This window comes from Opisthocomus hoazin, chromosome 1 (genome assembly GCF_030867145.1).
Source record: "Opisthocomus hoazin isolate bOpiHoa1 chromosome 1, bOpiHoa1.hap1, whole genome shotgun sequence".
Lineage (NCBI taxonomy): Eukaryota > Metazoa > Chordata > Aves > Opisthocomiformes > Opisthocomidae > Opisthocomus > Opisthocomus hoazin.
This window is the reverse complement of record NC_134414.1, coordinates 9697731-9712284: the sequence shown is the minus strand read 5'-3', so window position 1 is coordinate 9712284 and position 14554 is coordinate 9697731. Positions and strand designations below refer to the sequence as shown.

At 39.1% G+C, this 14554-nt stretch overlaps 1 protein-coding gene across 7 annotated transcripts in view; it reads right to left on the bottom strand.

The window, feature by feature from the left end:
• The window catches only part of PICALM (phosphatidylinositol binding clathrin assembly protein), a 71450-nt gene that overhangs the window by 18823 nt on the left and 38073 nt on the right, over positions 1-14554 (bottom strand). For 5 of the 7 annotated variants that reach the window (XM_075416497.1, XM_075416515.1, XM_075416506.1 and 2 more), the window contains exons 6-13: positions 13770-13881; positions 12566-12672; positions 11333-11374; positions 10532-10617; positions 9183-9306; positions 8696-8832; positions 6224-6324; positions 1843-1992 (exon numbers count right to left, since the gene is read on the bottom strand). In XM_075416497.1, the coding sequence (XP_075272612.1) occupies positions 1843-1992; positions 6224-6324; positions 8696-8832; positions 9183-9306; positions 10532-10617; positions 11333-11374; positions 12566-12672; positions 13770-13881 (859 nt within the window). The remainder of the gene's footprint in view (positions 1-1842; positions 1993-6223; positions 6325-8695; positions 8833-9182; positions 9307-10531; positions 10618-11332; positions 11375-12565; positions 12673-13769; positions 13882-14554) is intronic. The other 2 variants (XM_075416541.1, XM_075416551.1) reach the window with 1 other exon arrangement.

The following is a 14554-nucleotide window of genomic DNA, read 5'->3' as shown; positions in this document are numbered from 1 at the left end:
AGATATACTGTTTATCTGCTATTCACAAATTTAATTTCAGGTCAGTATATAAACCCACATATACTCTAATAACACAGAACCAATGGAATGAAATTACTACACATCAGACATACAGTAAGGAACAAGTTTACATTATCTATAATACAGAAGGGAACAGCACAGTTTCAAAGTTACAGCTATATTAGGACAAATACTTCCCTCCCTCCCCCCCCAAGCAAATGCCACGTTTTACACCCTTGGAAGAAAGGAGTGTAAAAGCTTCAAGGCATTTTTCTTATACCTGAAGTATAAGGATACAGCCCAATAGTGGATTCATATTTGGTTGCCATAAAGGGGTTTAGTTCAGTAAATGGATTGTAATGATCTAAAGAACCAGAAAGAGTCATTTTAAATTCACATTATTGCAGCAGCTTGCTTGTGCTACAGTGAAAACTGCATGTACGTTTCACATATCAATTTGTCAGGAGCTCGCCCTTTGCTTCTAGATATATTTGTAGAGTATGAGACACTGGGAGGGAATGCAGCATATCAAACACCCTCCATCTCCAGCGACTTCGGGGCTGTCGTGTGATGAATCCTACACAAACCAGCGAGCGTCACAAAAACCCACCAGGCTCCTTGTTCACACAGCCCTGCACTGCCACAACTTTTTGTACGACTGCAGAACAAACTACACAGAGGAAACCCATCTGTCTGAAGAACCACCCTACTAAACACAGCTGTATTTCAAATGATCATTCTACATTCACATGCAGCCATACAAATACTACTGGAAGCGTGGGAAAGATCGATTAGAAGCATAGGCCAGATTAGTACGCAGTAATACCAGCGTAAGGTACTTGTATACTACTGCCTCAGCCAACTAATCCTCCCCAGGAATTGTGGAGAGAAGTTCACAGCAAGAGTTCTTGTGCTTGATCTTGCTTGCTTACTCTCTCCACTAACCAAACACAAGCTGGGAAACTGCTTAGCGAAGGTGACAAAGCGTAGGTGGTATGAATATCTCTAAAGATATCTAAAGAGATCCCTTTGTTTTCTCTTTGTTAACAAGTATCAGAGATACCAAAGATCTCTTTGTGTAAGAGCCTGGATTCCTCCATCATCACTTCTAGTGGGTTTCAACCAGCAAAAGAAAGTCCGGCTGGTGCAGCACAATTGTCTTTAAACCTAACTTTGCTTAAGAACAAAACTGGCATGTAATTAACTGATTTTTAGTCTATGAAAGCTATAAAAGTAATCAAATGATCACATAGCTGCACCAACAGAAAAGTGAGAAGGACTTCTAATCTGACAGCCATGCTGAACCACATCCGAAGTAGGATTTCAACAGTTTTCAAAAGGCGAGTCATTAGTTTATTGCCTCTCAGGTAAACAGTGCGAGTGGCCCATGCACCAGAATGTGCAGGGCTTTACCAGCTTTGTTCACGCCAACAGGACTGAGGGAAACACGCCCGCTACCAAGAGAGAGTTACATTAAGCTCCTATGTTTAAAAAGCACATTTCAACCTGAGGAACAAAGCAGTAGCATTTTCTTTTCATTCTCAGGCATACGCAGTATTTTACCTTAATATTCCGAAGCATGAGAGACTGTGTAAAACCACACTCAAACAACTGCCTTAACTAAGTTCCTTTACATCAGGTAGAATCCCATCTTGGCAGCCAAGAAAGGACTTCAACACCATTTTCATGGTACAATTACTAAATCAAGTTCTAACACAGCCCAAAAATTGGCCCCAACCAACCAGTTCTGCATTTCTGAAAGGCCCCACATATATACTTTAGAAACTGAAACAATGTTACAATTTTTAGGAAACAGGAAATTAGTTTAAAATGGTACTTTACCAACAAACATTTCATGTGTGGGTGTCCTACTGGTGAAAGTAGATACATCAGAAGACACAGACAGATGAGCAGCATCGTTAGTTTTTGTAAGGAAAGGATTTAGGTTTGGAATGGCATCATCAACACTATCAACAGTAGCAGAAAAAGGATCTGTTCAATTCCAGAGAGCAAGAGAAAGAAGAAAAGGGAGATGGATTTAGTCACATGCTGCTTCCCAGGTATAGAAGAGTAAGAGTTAAAAAGAGTCCAGGAAGTATAGTTTTCTCCTGACATCTCTAAACTTGGCATGACCTGGAAAATTGTTTAATTTTCAAATTGTCCAGAATTATCTGTTCTCTGCTCAAGAAAAATGATATAGATATTAGCTACACATTTACTTATTTTTTTCAAATTAATACCATCTTGGTCTTATGAAATGTGCTTCTCCCATAGTGTGTTTTATACTGGAAATTACTATGTTACTCCTCTTTAAAGATGATCACTTTTGGCTTCTCAGTCACGACCTGCCACTTGCAACAAATTCTCTTGAGCAGAGCCTGCCTCTTAGCATGAGAGAGCCCCAGGTGCTAAGTGAGGATTCGATGCAATACCATCCTAAGAATAGCTTTAAAAACCCAAACAAACAAAAACAACCGAGCTGTACTTTTCCTTCTTTAAACTCTGTTTATGGATATTTTTGTAACTGGGCATCATGAAATTTTCAAGAGCTACAAATACACCGAGGCAGCACACAGGACAAAAGCACTTTCCTTACTACCTGGGGCATCAGGAGCAACAAGCTTGTCGTGGCTATGTCACCCACTGCAAGCAAGCAAAAACCTGCTCTGCTTTGAGGGACAACAGCCAGTGGGCAGCAACGACGAAAATGTCCCTTATTAAAAAATGCCGGATCATACCGGGGAATGAAGGAAACTTGGATCTACGCAAGTCACTTCCCGAGGCAGATATGTGACTTTTGAGGTTTCCTGAGGATGGATACAGTTGCCAAGCTAAAACACTCCTGTGCTCCGGGATCGGACGGATAACCAGGACAGGAATGACAGCTACAACACTTGCTGACAGAAGGAGCTGTGGTTTAGCTGCCTGGCTTGAAAGGACACGAACCCTTGATGGCAAACAAGAACTCACTAGCGAGATCAGGGCCGCCCCTAGCCCTGTTTGTTTTATCACAGTGCCTAGAACTGCAACTTAACTCTTCTAGGCAAAGCCACTACAGAGGAACGTCTGAATAATAATTATACGAGAGATTTCCTGAGGACTCAAGTTTCTGGCCTTTTTTTTTTTTGCTTCCAAAAATCCTGGTTAGATTACCGATTTATCCACAACTCCTGTAAATACTGCTGTGCTGTGTGCAGCAGCTTCAAAGCATAAGTTCTTTTCTCTCCCTGAATCTGACCTCCTGATTCTCAGCTGTAAGCCCCACACAGCTTGATAGCACGTGGATTTCAGCCACACGCCAAGTCCTGAAGAAAACAAAATTTTAAAACCATTGCTGCATTATTCTTTGCAGGCTTAATACACACTTTGATTTCCTGCAAGCTGAAGGTATCTTACTCAGTAAGACCTGACTTCTCTCCCAAATTGCTTGGCTATGCTGCAAGAACAAGTGAAGTACCTTAAAAAGCCTTTTTCTAAACCATTCAGTCAGCAAAATGACAGTGTCAAGCACTGAATAAAGGATAAGCAGAATAAGCTACTACAGTATTTGCAATATGAAATAGCAATACAAAACTTTGTATTGTCTGATGCACATTTTGGATAGTAATATTACCACCTAATGCACTTGTGGACATGCCACTCGGCCAGTCACCTGAAACTGAGTCCTGGCTTTCAGGCACTGCTTACAATGCTATTCTAGAAGCTGTCGAACAAACAAATCTGACAATAGGACAGGTCAGATTATCCTTTAATGAGCTCCTGCTGGCTTTTTCTGTTGCTGCTTCACATTCTTCTGATTCTACTGTTTCTCCTTGCAATTGGAAAAAATCCGAACACATAGGTCAAACTGATTATTTCCATATTACTATATTGTTTTGCTTCTGAAGTTTAGGTACAAATTAATAGCTGGCAAATACACCAAACAGCTGGAACAGTCTCTGAACAATCCCAATAAACAGCTCAGATAAAACAACATGAAAGAAGCTAAAAAAGGACAAAAAGTTTTTAACTGTGTGTGTTTGAAACTACTACCCACTGGAATTATTTTACACATGCACTCAGCAGGATCGTTACTACATACTACTTTCTGTTCCCAAATCCCAAAGTTGTGTACGGAGTTTCATGTGCTTTGACTAGCAAGACAATGCAACACAACTTCAGATTATCAAGATATTCTCAGACTGTTCTCAGACTCTCGTCTGCCTCATTCTAATTCCAGCCGGTGTGTTCAATCTTGTCCGAGTCTCAAAACTTGCCAATGCTAGCGACAAAGGTAACTGAAAATTAATTGGATTTGGGTAATTGATATCCTTGCATATTCAGATTTTTAAAATTTCTGTCTCTCCTGACAACACCACCTCAACGTTTCTGAAGCCCAATTTCATCCCTGAATACACGACATCCCTTTGTGTCAATGTAATCACTCTGCACCTTCAGGATATCATTAGGCATTAATGATTCAGGTGCATTTAAAAGTAGTTTGAATTTTGCAAACTTCTACCATTACATGATCCAACTAGAAGTATTTTACCTGCGAGAACAATGATAAAGGTTTTTCAGTGGCATCTCTTACAGTTTGAAAAAAGCAAACTGAAAACATACAATTGCAGAATGCACTCTCCAGGAGTTTTTAACATCGTTAGCTTTAACATTTTTGGCAGCACAAGACAAAGGGCAGCAACCCAAATATAATGCCTTTGTAACAAATTATAGTTTTATCACACATCTAAGAGCTGCTGCATCAAATTTTGAAAAGTAACTGAATTTATTCCATTGCAACTTGTAGCTGGTTCGGACACTCTTCGCAAAGTCACCGTATATACCAAATACAAACATCAGCATGTCAGAAAATTACCTACGGGAGGGATGCTGCCCAGTGGCTAGAGCACAGGACTGGAAACAGCTCAGGTTCCATTGCTGGCTCTGCCACTGACTTGCCGCATGACTTCAGACAAATGTGAGAAGGTGCACAAAACACAGAGCACGGAGAAAAAAAATAAACAGGGAAGCAGAGTACATACACTGCTTATTATGAAGATACATGAGACAACTGGACAGATGTTTAGGAAAAGCTATGGATCATAAAAGAAATAAGTGAAGTAAAATTTCAGAACAGGGCTATTCCGATGCCTACAAAGCTTTCTGAAGCAGCAACTCCCAAATTTTCACATGATACAAGAAGACATTTTTTGCAAGCACCTACTTTTTTGAAAAAAACATCTGGAAACAGCCACATAGTTCAGGAGTTTACTATTTTATTAAGCATCATTTACGTAGAAAAGTAAGATCTTTATACAAGATTTTTAATCCTCCACCGGTACAACCAACAGTGCAAGCAGGCAATATGTTACCTATATCAGAAGTATTGTGGAACGCTGCAAAGCAGCAGAGAGAAAAACGGCTTTGAGTAAATGACTCAATGCTCTAACCCTCAAACTAATTTGCAGTAACAGTCAGGACTTTCTAGAACGCTCTTGCTTGCCTCCTTGGTTTAAGGACTTGCCTGTATCAATAAGATAATCTAAAATCTCATTCAGTCCACCCTAGCAACCGGTCAGAACCATAATTTGAGTGTTCTGAAGTAAATTTCAGAGGGAGGAGTTCCTTATAATTTTTGTCTCGTCACTTAAGAGATTCAACCACAGCTTTTTATTAACTTGCCTTTGTAGTGAAAAGAAACACAGCAGAGCATTTGTAAAGAGGTGTCTTATTTTTTTTTCAATAATTAACTCTGGATTTTCTCGCTTTCTATGTATAGTTGTCACGACTACTCCTTTCAGACCTCATCCAAGTTCTGCTCTATCGCCTGCAAATTTGATTTAACATAAGTCAAAATTTAAAATGTGCATTTAAAAAAATTCTGTATCCAAGTTCCTGTGTATGCGGCATGGGCTATCTGGCAGACATCTTCACAGAACTGACTTCTCACAGCTAACTCTGTAGCTTGCTACATGACTTGAAGACAGCAGTTGAGATTGACAGAGCTCATCAACAGTTAAAGTAACTTTGCTACTAAGAACTTTCATATCAAAATTCTTTGTAATCACCATGTGCCACTATACGATTTTAATCCATACCCAGATTTGACTTTTTCTGCTCCCTTCATCCACTCATAGCTCGTCTTTGCAACATCTCTGTTTTTAAGGAAGAAACAGCCCAGAGGAAACATTTACAGGAACACGGCCATAGGAACGAGAACCTTAACGCGATTCAGAGTTCTTACCTCCCCAGGTACTTCCTACTTGTGGAGCAGCAGATATAGGATGTACAGATGGATGAAAAGTTGGCTGCAAATCAAGCAGATCATTTGGCAGCTTTGAAGTGCTACAAAGACAAATTAACACAACTGAACTACGTCACAGTTTTCAATACAAGGCAAACGTTAGTGACTGTCAACAGTAAAGAAAGCTTTGTTTCAAACTGGTTGTTACAAAAAGGATAAAACTAAGCCAAAATCAGAGTCTAGTGAACTTCACATTTTCACTTCTGTAGAAAAGGGTTAATATAACAAGCTAAGTCCTATGTCATGCCAAGTGACTTTTTTCAAAGCCAAGACAGAAAGACAACCAGTCTTCTCATCTTCCTCACAGGCCAACACCAGAGCTAGAGCACGTTATGTTCAGCAATCTTCAGCAACTCTTAAAATCACCTCATGCAAGCCCTACAGTATGACAAAAGCAAATTGAACTCTAATGGGCTGCACCACCAAAATGTTACATCTAAATTCCACAATTCCTGTCTTTCCACTATCAATCTCTGCTGAGAAACTGGCTTGCACCTACGAGCTGCTTTCCCTAAAGTTCTTCAGTAAAATGTAAGAAGGTAAGAAGCCTTGAAACACTGTCACAGATTAGTCACATGAATGAAAACTCATTTAAATGCACATTTTAGACTATTCAAAACCAAACTGAGACCTAAGAACATCACATGGAAATTAAGACTTCACTCCAACACAGCCACTACAATAATTTCAAGAGTCAAACAGGAACAGTAAAATTCATCCTCTTGCAGAGAGCTCATTTCATACTTTAAATTAGTCCTGGAGAAAAAAAGACAAAAAAAGGACTACTGGTGTTCACTCGGAACTTTTTAGCACACAATGAACTAGAATTTGTGTCTACAGCTGCTACTATGGACAGAAGCTAAGTCGCTGTCGCACCCAAGCATCTTTCGAAATGAGACTGACACAAGAATTAAAGGCTAGCAGTCACATCCTAGATCTCTGTATATTTTCTTGCTGACCCCATCACTTGTATCACTCTGTTTTTTCTATTTCGTTTCTACAGTGATTGAAATCACATTTTACTACAACTGCTCCTATTAAAAAGCAGTGTGGTCTGACACAGCCCTGTACTGTGGGCAGCAGAACCAAGATAATTTTCAATGTAAAGCTTGTTCAAGTCAATGATCGGGACTAATAAGACACATTGCATCTAACAGCAAGCAGCTGAACTTATGACCCAACACCTCGCCTCCATAGCAGCTCCTGCTGTAAAATCTGGTCTTTGCTCGTAGCAGTCATTCCGCCAGCAACTGAATTTAAACATAAAGACAAACTAGCATTTGCTTTTTTAGAAGAAAATGCTCTTGTCTTCATTATGTAGCATTTCTGGCTGTTTGAAGAAGCATTATCAGATGTTTCTATGTTTCAGACCCCTTAAAAAGCAAGATCAGATATTCAAAGTTACTAGATCAAAGCATATGACCATTTCAAGTATTTTGGCCTCTAAAAAGCAATTTAAAATAATCTTTTTTGAAGCTCCTTATATGCAATTGAGCTATTTTCCACATGTGCTGTGTCAAGCAATTTCGCACAGTAGCTTTCTAATAGGGAAAGGCGGCTGTCAAAGAGCTAACTACTTCAAAAGAACAGCAAAAAGCTAAAGGAGACAAGGAGATTCTTATGTGAGCTCTAACAGAATGACCAAGCAATCCTTTAGCTTTAGGATCACACTCAAAGCAAAAAAAAAGCCTTCAGAGAGTTATTTCCTTCTACATTGACAAAAGCACTGTACCTTCTGCTTGATTTGACAGCTATTATACAGAATGAAGATCCCACACTTACTCATACCAACAGCTCCTGCTAGTCTAAGATCAGGATTAGTGTGCAGTGAGTACTCCTGCACTCTCTTTGCAAGTCCTTGCAGACAGAGATGTTCCAGATACAACTCAAGACTGCAAAACCTGCCTCTCTTCTTTCAAACCCTGTTTCAGGCTTTCCTTTTTCTGAAAATCCATCAAGAACATTTGTTACCACTCTATTTAAAAAGATCTAGAAATGCAACATTAAATGTATTATCTTTATGACTATTAAAACATGTATTATCTTTATGACCTCCCAAACTGAATTTTCATTTGCCTTTTCCCAAATTAACTTGTAAGGTTCTCTGGGGATAAAGCATGTATGTTGTCTAGTTCCCGCCGTCCAGGCTCACCGACTCAGAACAGCTACAATGGTTGTCAGTTGGTTCTTACCAGAAACTATTCTGCAAACGGACGATGAAAACACAGTTTTTATGTTATTTACGGCAATAGGTTATCTTCCCATCAACTTTACTGAAAACTTCATATCTTATCACATCATTAACGTACTCTACACCCAACCAACTGTCTGCAACATACGCTCTGCAGCAGAAATTTAGAGGAAACCCCAGCTGCAGCACATCTCACAGAGAAGCAACACCATTAAGCATACCTGTTTGAAGAGCTAGGGGTAGAAAAAATATCAATGGCTGGTGTAGTCATTATGCTTCCCGCTGCAGTCGACACAGGAGAAGCTGCAGTTGTTAAAGAGGTATGAGGTTTCTTTGCAAGTTCTTTTAGACGTTGCTCCTGTTGGGAAAGTGAGCTGGCATAAGAAATCCAGAAACAACATTTGTGTATATGACTTTGGAGGTAAATAAAGCAGAACTTAAAGAATTCTTTTTACTTATTCCACACACTAGTAGTGTCAGCTACTTATAATCACAAGAGTCAGTGGTGCCACAAATACTTCAGAAACTATTTAAACAAACCCTCCATAAGTTGCATGGTACATGTACATAAGATTCTACTTCCAGCACTTTGCCAGCAGTAGATGTTCAGTATTACTGTTTTTTCCCCTTTGCTCCTTTAAGGATCTTAATAAGCTATCAACAAGAACATAGGAAAAGTGTTTTCAATTTAAAATTCTGTATGCCTACCTTTAAAGCTTTTAAGCGAGCCTGTTCTTCCTCTAACGCAGCTTGTTTTTCCCTTTCATCAACCTTCGTGAGGGACAGGCCAGTGCTTGCAAGGGAAGAGACTGCATTGGAAAGGGTGGTAGCCCTGAAGTAATTGGACAAGAGAAAAACTGGCTGTTGATAGGTGACACGTGATAGGAACACCTACGGAACACTTCGCTTGTATCCACCCAGTCTCCTTCTGAACTGTTTATAACATTTATACCTTACACTGTACCTTCCAAAGCAACAAGTTTAAATAAGGTATAATGTATGAACCGCAAAATGAAAACGCCTAGAAATCACGCCATCTACTCTTACACTCTGGATTTTGGATTCTCCCCCTTAAATGTTTCCCCTCCAAACTGCATCACAGAATTCACGTTTGAAGCCTTTGCTCCCTTCCTGTTTGCTCAAGATGGCATTATTTGTAGATACGTAGGAATCTCCAATAATCTGGGCTCCATTTCAAATTGTTGCTAATTTAACAGGTTTAGTTAAGAAACTACCAATGTAACTAGTATGTCGCAGAGGTAAAGTTCGCAATTTATCATCATCCTTAAGAGAGTGCAAAAATATTTAAAACAAAGCCATCTTACAAAAAAAAAGCTAATATTCTGAAAAGTACCTACCAAAATGGTGCTAAACCTTAGTATTGTCACTCCGATCAAAAAGAACACATTACTGCCTTATTTTCAAGCATGCAATAAATAAACGCTATTTAATTTTGCAATTCTTCCCCCTCCAATATTAAGCTTTTTTAAATTTAAACAACGAAGTTAGTTGCCTAGAGGGTTTCTCTAGATTGCGCTTTGTGTTTTAGCAAGCACTTAAAAATCCGTGAATGCCTTTTGCCATATACAGTACAGCTTTAATCCCCAATTACTTTAAGAATTGGTTCTTAATTTAAGGACTTCCGGAAGCATTTTCTTGCTTTTGACAAAAAAGGGATTAAAGTTGAGATACACAGTCTAAGGGCATTAATAAATAAATGTTGCATACCTTAGTCTAATTACTAACATAAAAAGAACATCTGCAGGCAGTAAGTGAAAAAACCTTAGTTTCTCTCCAGAAGTTGAAGATTAGATATTAAAAGAATTACTACTAAAAGATGGATTCTACAGCAAGTGCTTGCAGCTCCTTAGATTCCAGTTCTGTTGAGCTGTCTTAAATACTCAGCAAAAGACATGGTAACTTGCTATTCTATCACTACTAATACAATATAGTCATCTTCAACATAGCCTACACAAATATTAGCCTATTATGAAATAAAAAATAATAGCTTTAACATTCGATTCAACAATTGTTTAAAAGGACAAGGGCATATGCACCTGCTTGCAGCTGTGGAATCTTTGATTTTCTTCCCTTCTAGAGAAGCTAAATGTTGTTCCAAAGCATCAAGAAGGCTACTTGGTGCCTGCAAAGAGAGACACGGAACAGATCTGAAGAATCTACGGCAAAGCAAATCAGAAGTTAAAAGACTTTCAAAGAATGCAACTGTAGGGCAACTGGTACAACAGCTCAGAATACTTACACCACATCTTGGCATCCTGTACATATTTAATTACTTAAAATATCAGATGACGGACTCTCTTCACTAAATTACTCTGTCATACTGACTCATCATTAAGTACTGAAATATGCCAAGAGATGTTAAAATTAACAGCTAGGAAACAACAAGCAGACAATTGGAAGCAGTCTGTGTTTCAAGAGACACTAAGAAGGAAATTGCACCTAAAGTCATCTCTGTGTGCACGCTCTGCAAGCCCTCAATGATTTAAATGGGCATACAGCAAAAAGCAAGCTTGGTAAAAACCACAGCTTCATAATATCGTGTGAGAGTTTCAGTACGTGAACACACAGATCCAAATTGTGTCTTCAAGCGTGATATAAATCAGGTTGCCTTAAAACTCAATTAGAGTATGACAGAAGTTATCAATAATATTTTACAACAGGATCACTGCACATTAAAAGCCAGGCTCTGACAGAGACTGGATGTAATCACAAACTTGGAAATAACCTAGTGACAACGCATGCAAGAAAGCGTAAGTGAATGCCATAATGCCAAGTTTTTCTGATTATGCAACCCCAAAACAGACATGTACTGGCAAACACATAATAGGTTTAGCTACCTGTGAGAGATCTGGTATGTCTCCTCTGTCAATTCCAACTTGCTGTAATAAAACAAATGAGCTTTAGAACCTGTTTGCTTTTCTTAAAGGCAGAGATCCTCAAAAAGCAAACAACATTAAGATGAGTCATATAAAAACCACAAACCTGTCCATATGCATTTTAAATTTCTGTATAATGGTTGGTTATAATAATTTCTTCTGTTCAATGTATATACATTTGACATGGGCATGTTACAGAGATATTTTAACAGGTACAACCTTAGAAATAAAACAGAGTAAGATTCAAGCATTTCAGAATTTTAAGGCTAGAGAAGTTTGCCTATCCCGTAATTTATGTGGTAAATTCTCAGACCTACTGATACAGAGCATATACTTGCTACAACAAAGTACCTTCAAATTTAAAGGAGCTGTTTTCTAAAACGCAGATCAAACTTAAGATGTTCTACAGCAGGACATATATTGTTACAATAGAAAGAGTAATACTTTGAGCTTCAGCTGATAGTGTCATTGACTGAAGACAGCTGAAGGCAGTATCTCCGACAGAGATATTCTGTCAGGACAGACAGCAAGCCAAGCTTCATGGCTTAATTTTGTGTTGAGAGATATGAATAATGAAGGAAAGCCAAACAAGAACAGGAGCACTTCCTGAGCAATTCCATAATACTAGGACATCAATTCAGCAAGGCTTCAGAAACAAGAATGCAACTGACTAAATACATTGAAAAAAACCCCACAAACACACCATTTTGCAAGGTAACTGCTTTTTCCTGTATAAACACACCTGCAGCCAAGATATCTTTAAAAAAAAATCATCACATGTTCATCTGCTTGTCCCAATTTCTTATTTGTGAACTGTTATTTCATCTATAACTCATGGTAGAATTATGGGTTTCAAACTAAAATACAGCTAGAATCATGGAAAGCAGAAGATCACCACAAAGTTACTTAATTTGTTTAAAAGCAAAGCTGCTCTTGAAAGACGGTTCATAGTTATCATATAACTGAGGAAACTTTAAAACACGTATTTGTAAACCCTCCCTAAAATAAGCCAGTTTATAGTCAGGTTTTTCAATACAGCCCTCAAATGAACTAATCACCAGCATAGAGACTGACAAGGTGACCCTTGATGGAACTGCAATTAGGCTGGAAGAAAGAAGTATCAGCTTTATGACAACATAAGCACTTTATAAGCTGTTTCAAATCAAGGGCAAAGTTCGGCTGACTAAATTTTACCTCTGCAACTTTAAGGAACTCCGAGATCCGTGTCATTCTAGTGAGGAACTTCTTATATATATCAAGGCCTTCTTTGCACTGGTTCTTTTTCATATCAAAGTATTTTTCTATAAACAGTAAGAATACTTGCATTAAATAAGAAATCAAGCATTCCGCAAAGGATATGCAAAATAAACACATATAAAAAGACAAACAGAAAACGCCTGCAGATCTGTCTACTTCTACCATCTGGCAGTCAAACTCTATTCCCATGGCCACGTATCAAGATTTTGATATTCTCCGCCAGACTGATGCCTCTTGTTACGGTGTGGTCTACAATGAAGGTGCAACTGATGAAAAAACATCAGTGCTGAAAGCGAGAGGGTCCCACGCTCCTTCTTGAAACAGCACTTTCAAGGCCTGTTTCTGTATTAAGCTTCACTCAAAACATGAGTGAAAGCAACTGTGTGCTAGTTCTTCTTACTGACGGAAAAGAAATAGACAGGAGCTGCAGACTAGAAGCATGACTATCCTTGACTAAGTCTGGATTTTGCTTTCCAATCTTGCAAGCATTGCGTAACAGCAGCAATCAGGTAGCCTGATCCAATAACAGAATACAACCAAACCAAGCAAATCAGATTTTCAACTTCATTATTTTCCAAATTTAGGTTCCCCTGCATCTTCAGTGTGTGCAGGTGAAAGGGCCTGAAGCCTGAATTTGTAAGTCCCCTTAAAACATAGGATATATTTTAGAAATATAAGCCAGTCAATCATTAAAATGCATCAACATTAAAGTTTTGATAGCCAAGGAATCGCAGAGGCTGGGACTGCAAATTTGTAACTGATCATAACTTCTTCCATATAAAAAGAAACAAAACCTGATCTTGTTTCTTAAAGCCAAAACCATCAGTATCAGGATTCAGGTTTGCCACACAGTTCAATGAGACAAAAAAAAATGCCAAACAAAGCAGTGTAAGAAAAAAAAAAGTGAAGAAATTCTCAAATTAGCTTCACTTCCACAAATTTACCCATCCCTGTATACAATGCAATGGAAAAGGCAATTGGGCACTAAAATCTTGGAAATAAATGTGACCTGGAAGTAACAGCAATATTTTGATGGTTTACAATAAGACTATTTCAACATCTCAAAAAAGAGCAGCTCTCTGCGATTGTTTACTGAGTGCCCTCCCCAAAGTTTAACATCACAGAAAGCAGTTACATTTACCCAAGAGGTTAATAATCCCTTCGTTGTACGCCGCGAACAGTCTAATGGCATCTTTGAAGAGGAGCATGAAGGCAGCATTAATTACACCATTCGTGAGTTCATTGCTATTAACCTAAGAAGATCAGAAAAAAGTTAATTTAACTGAATTGATCCTTTATTGGCAAGCTTCTAGTTGAACTCCAGTATGCTATGCCAAGGCGTGCTTTCCAATCATCTCACTGGCTATTAGAGGAAAGTAGCAGCACAGCAAATCAACACAGGAACACTCAGCACAGAATTAAATCGAATCATCATGTGGATCAGGTTAGCCATGAGCCAGCAGTGTGCCCTGGTTGCCAAGAAGGCCAATGGGATCCTGGGTGCATTAAGAAGAGTGTGGCCAGCAGGTCCAGGGAGCTTCTCCTTCCCCTTTACACTGCCCTAGGGAGGCCCCATCTGGATTACTGTGTCCAGTTCTGGGCTCCCCAGTTCAAGAAAGATGAGGAGCTACTGGAGAGAGTCCAGTGGAGGGCTGCGAGGATGATGAGGGGACTGGAGCATCTCTCCTATGAGGAAAGGCTGAGGGAGATGGACTTATGTAGCCTGCAGAATAGAAGGCTGAGAGAGGACCTTAGAAATGCTTATAAATATCTGAAGGGTGGGTGTCAGGAGGACAGGGCCAGACTCTTTTCAGTGGTGCCCAGCGACAGGACAAGGGGCAATGGGCACAAACTGAGGCACAGGAAGTTCCGTCTGAACATGAGGAAGAACTTCCCTCTGAGGGTGACGGAGCACTGGAACAGGCT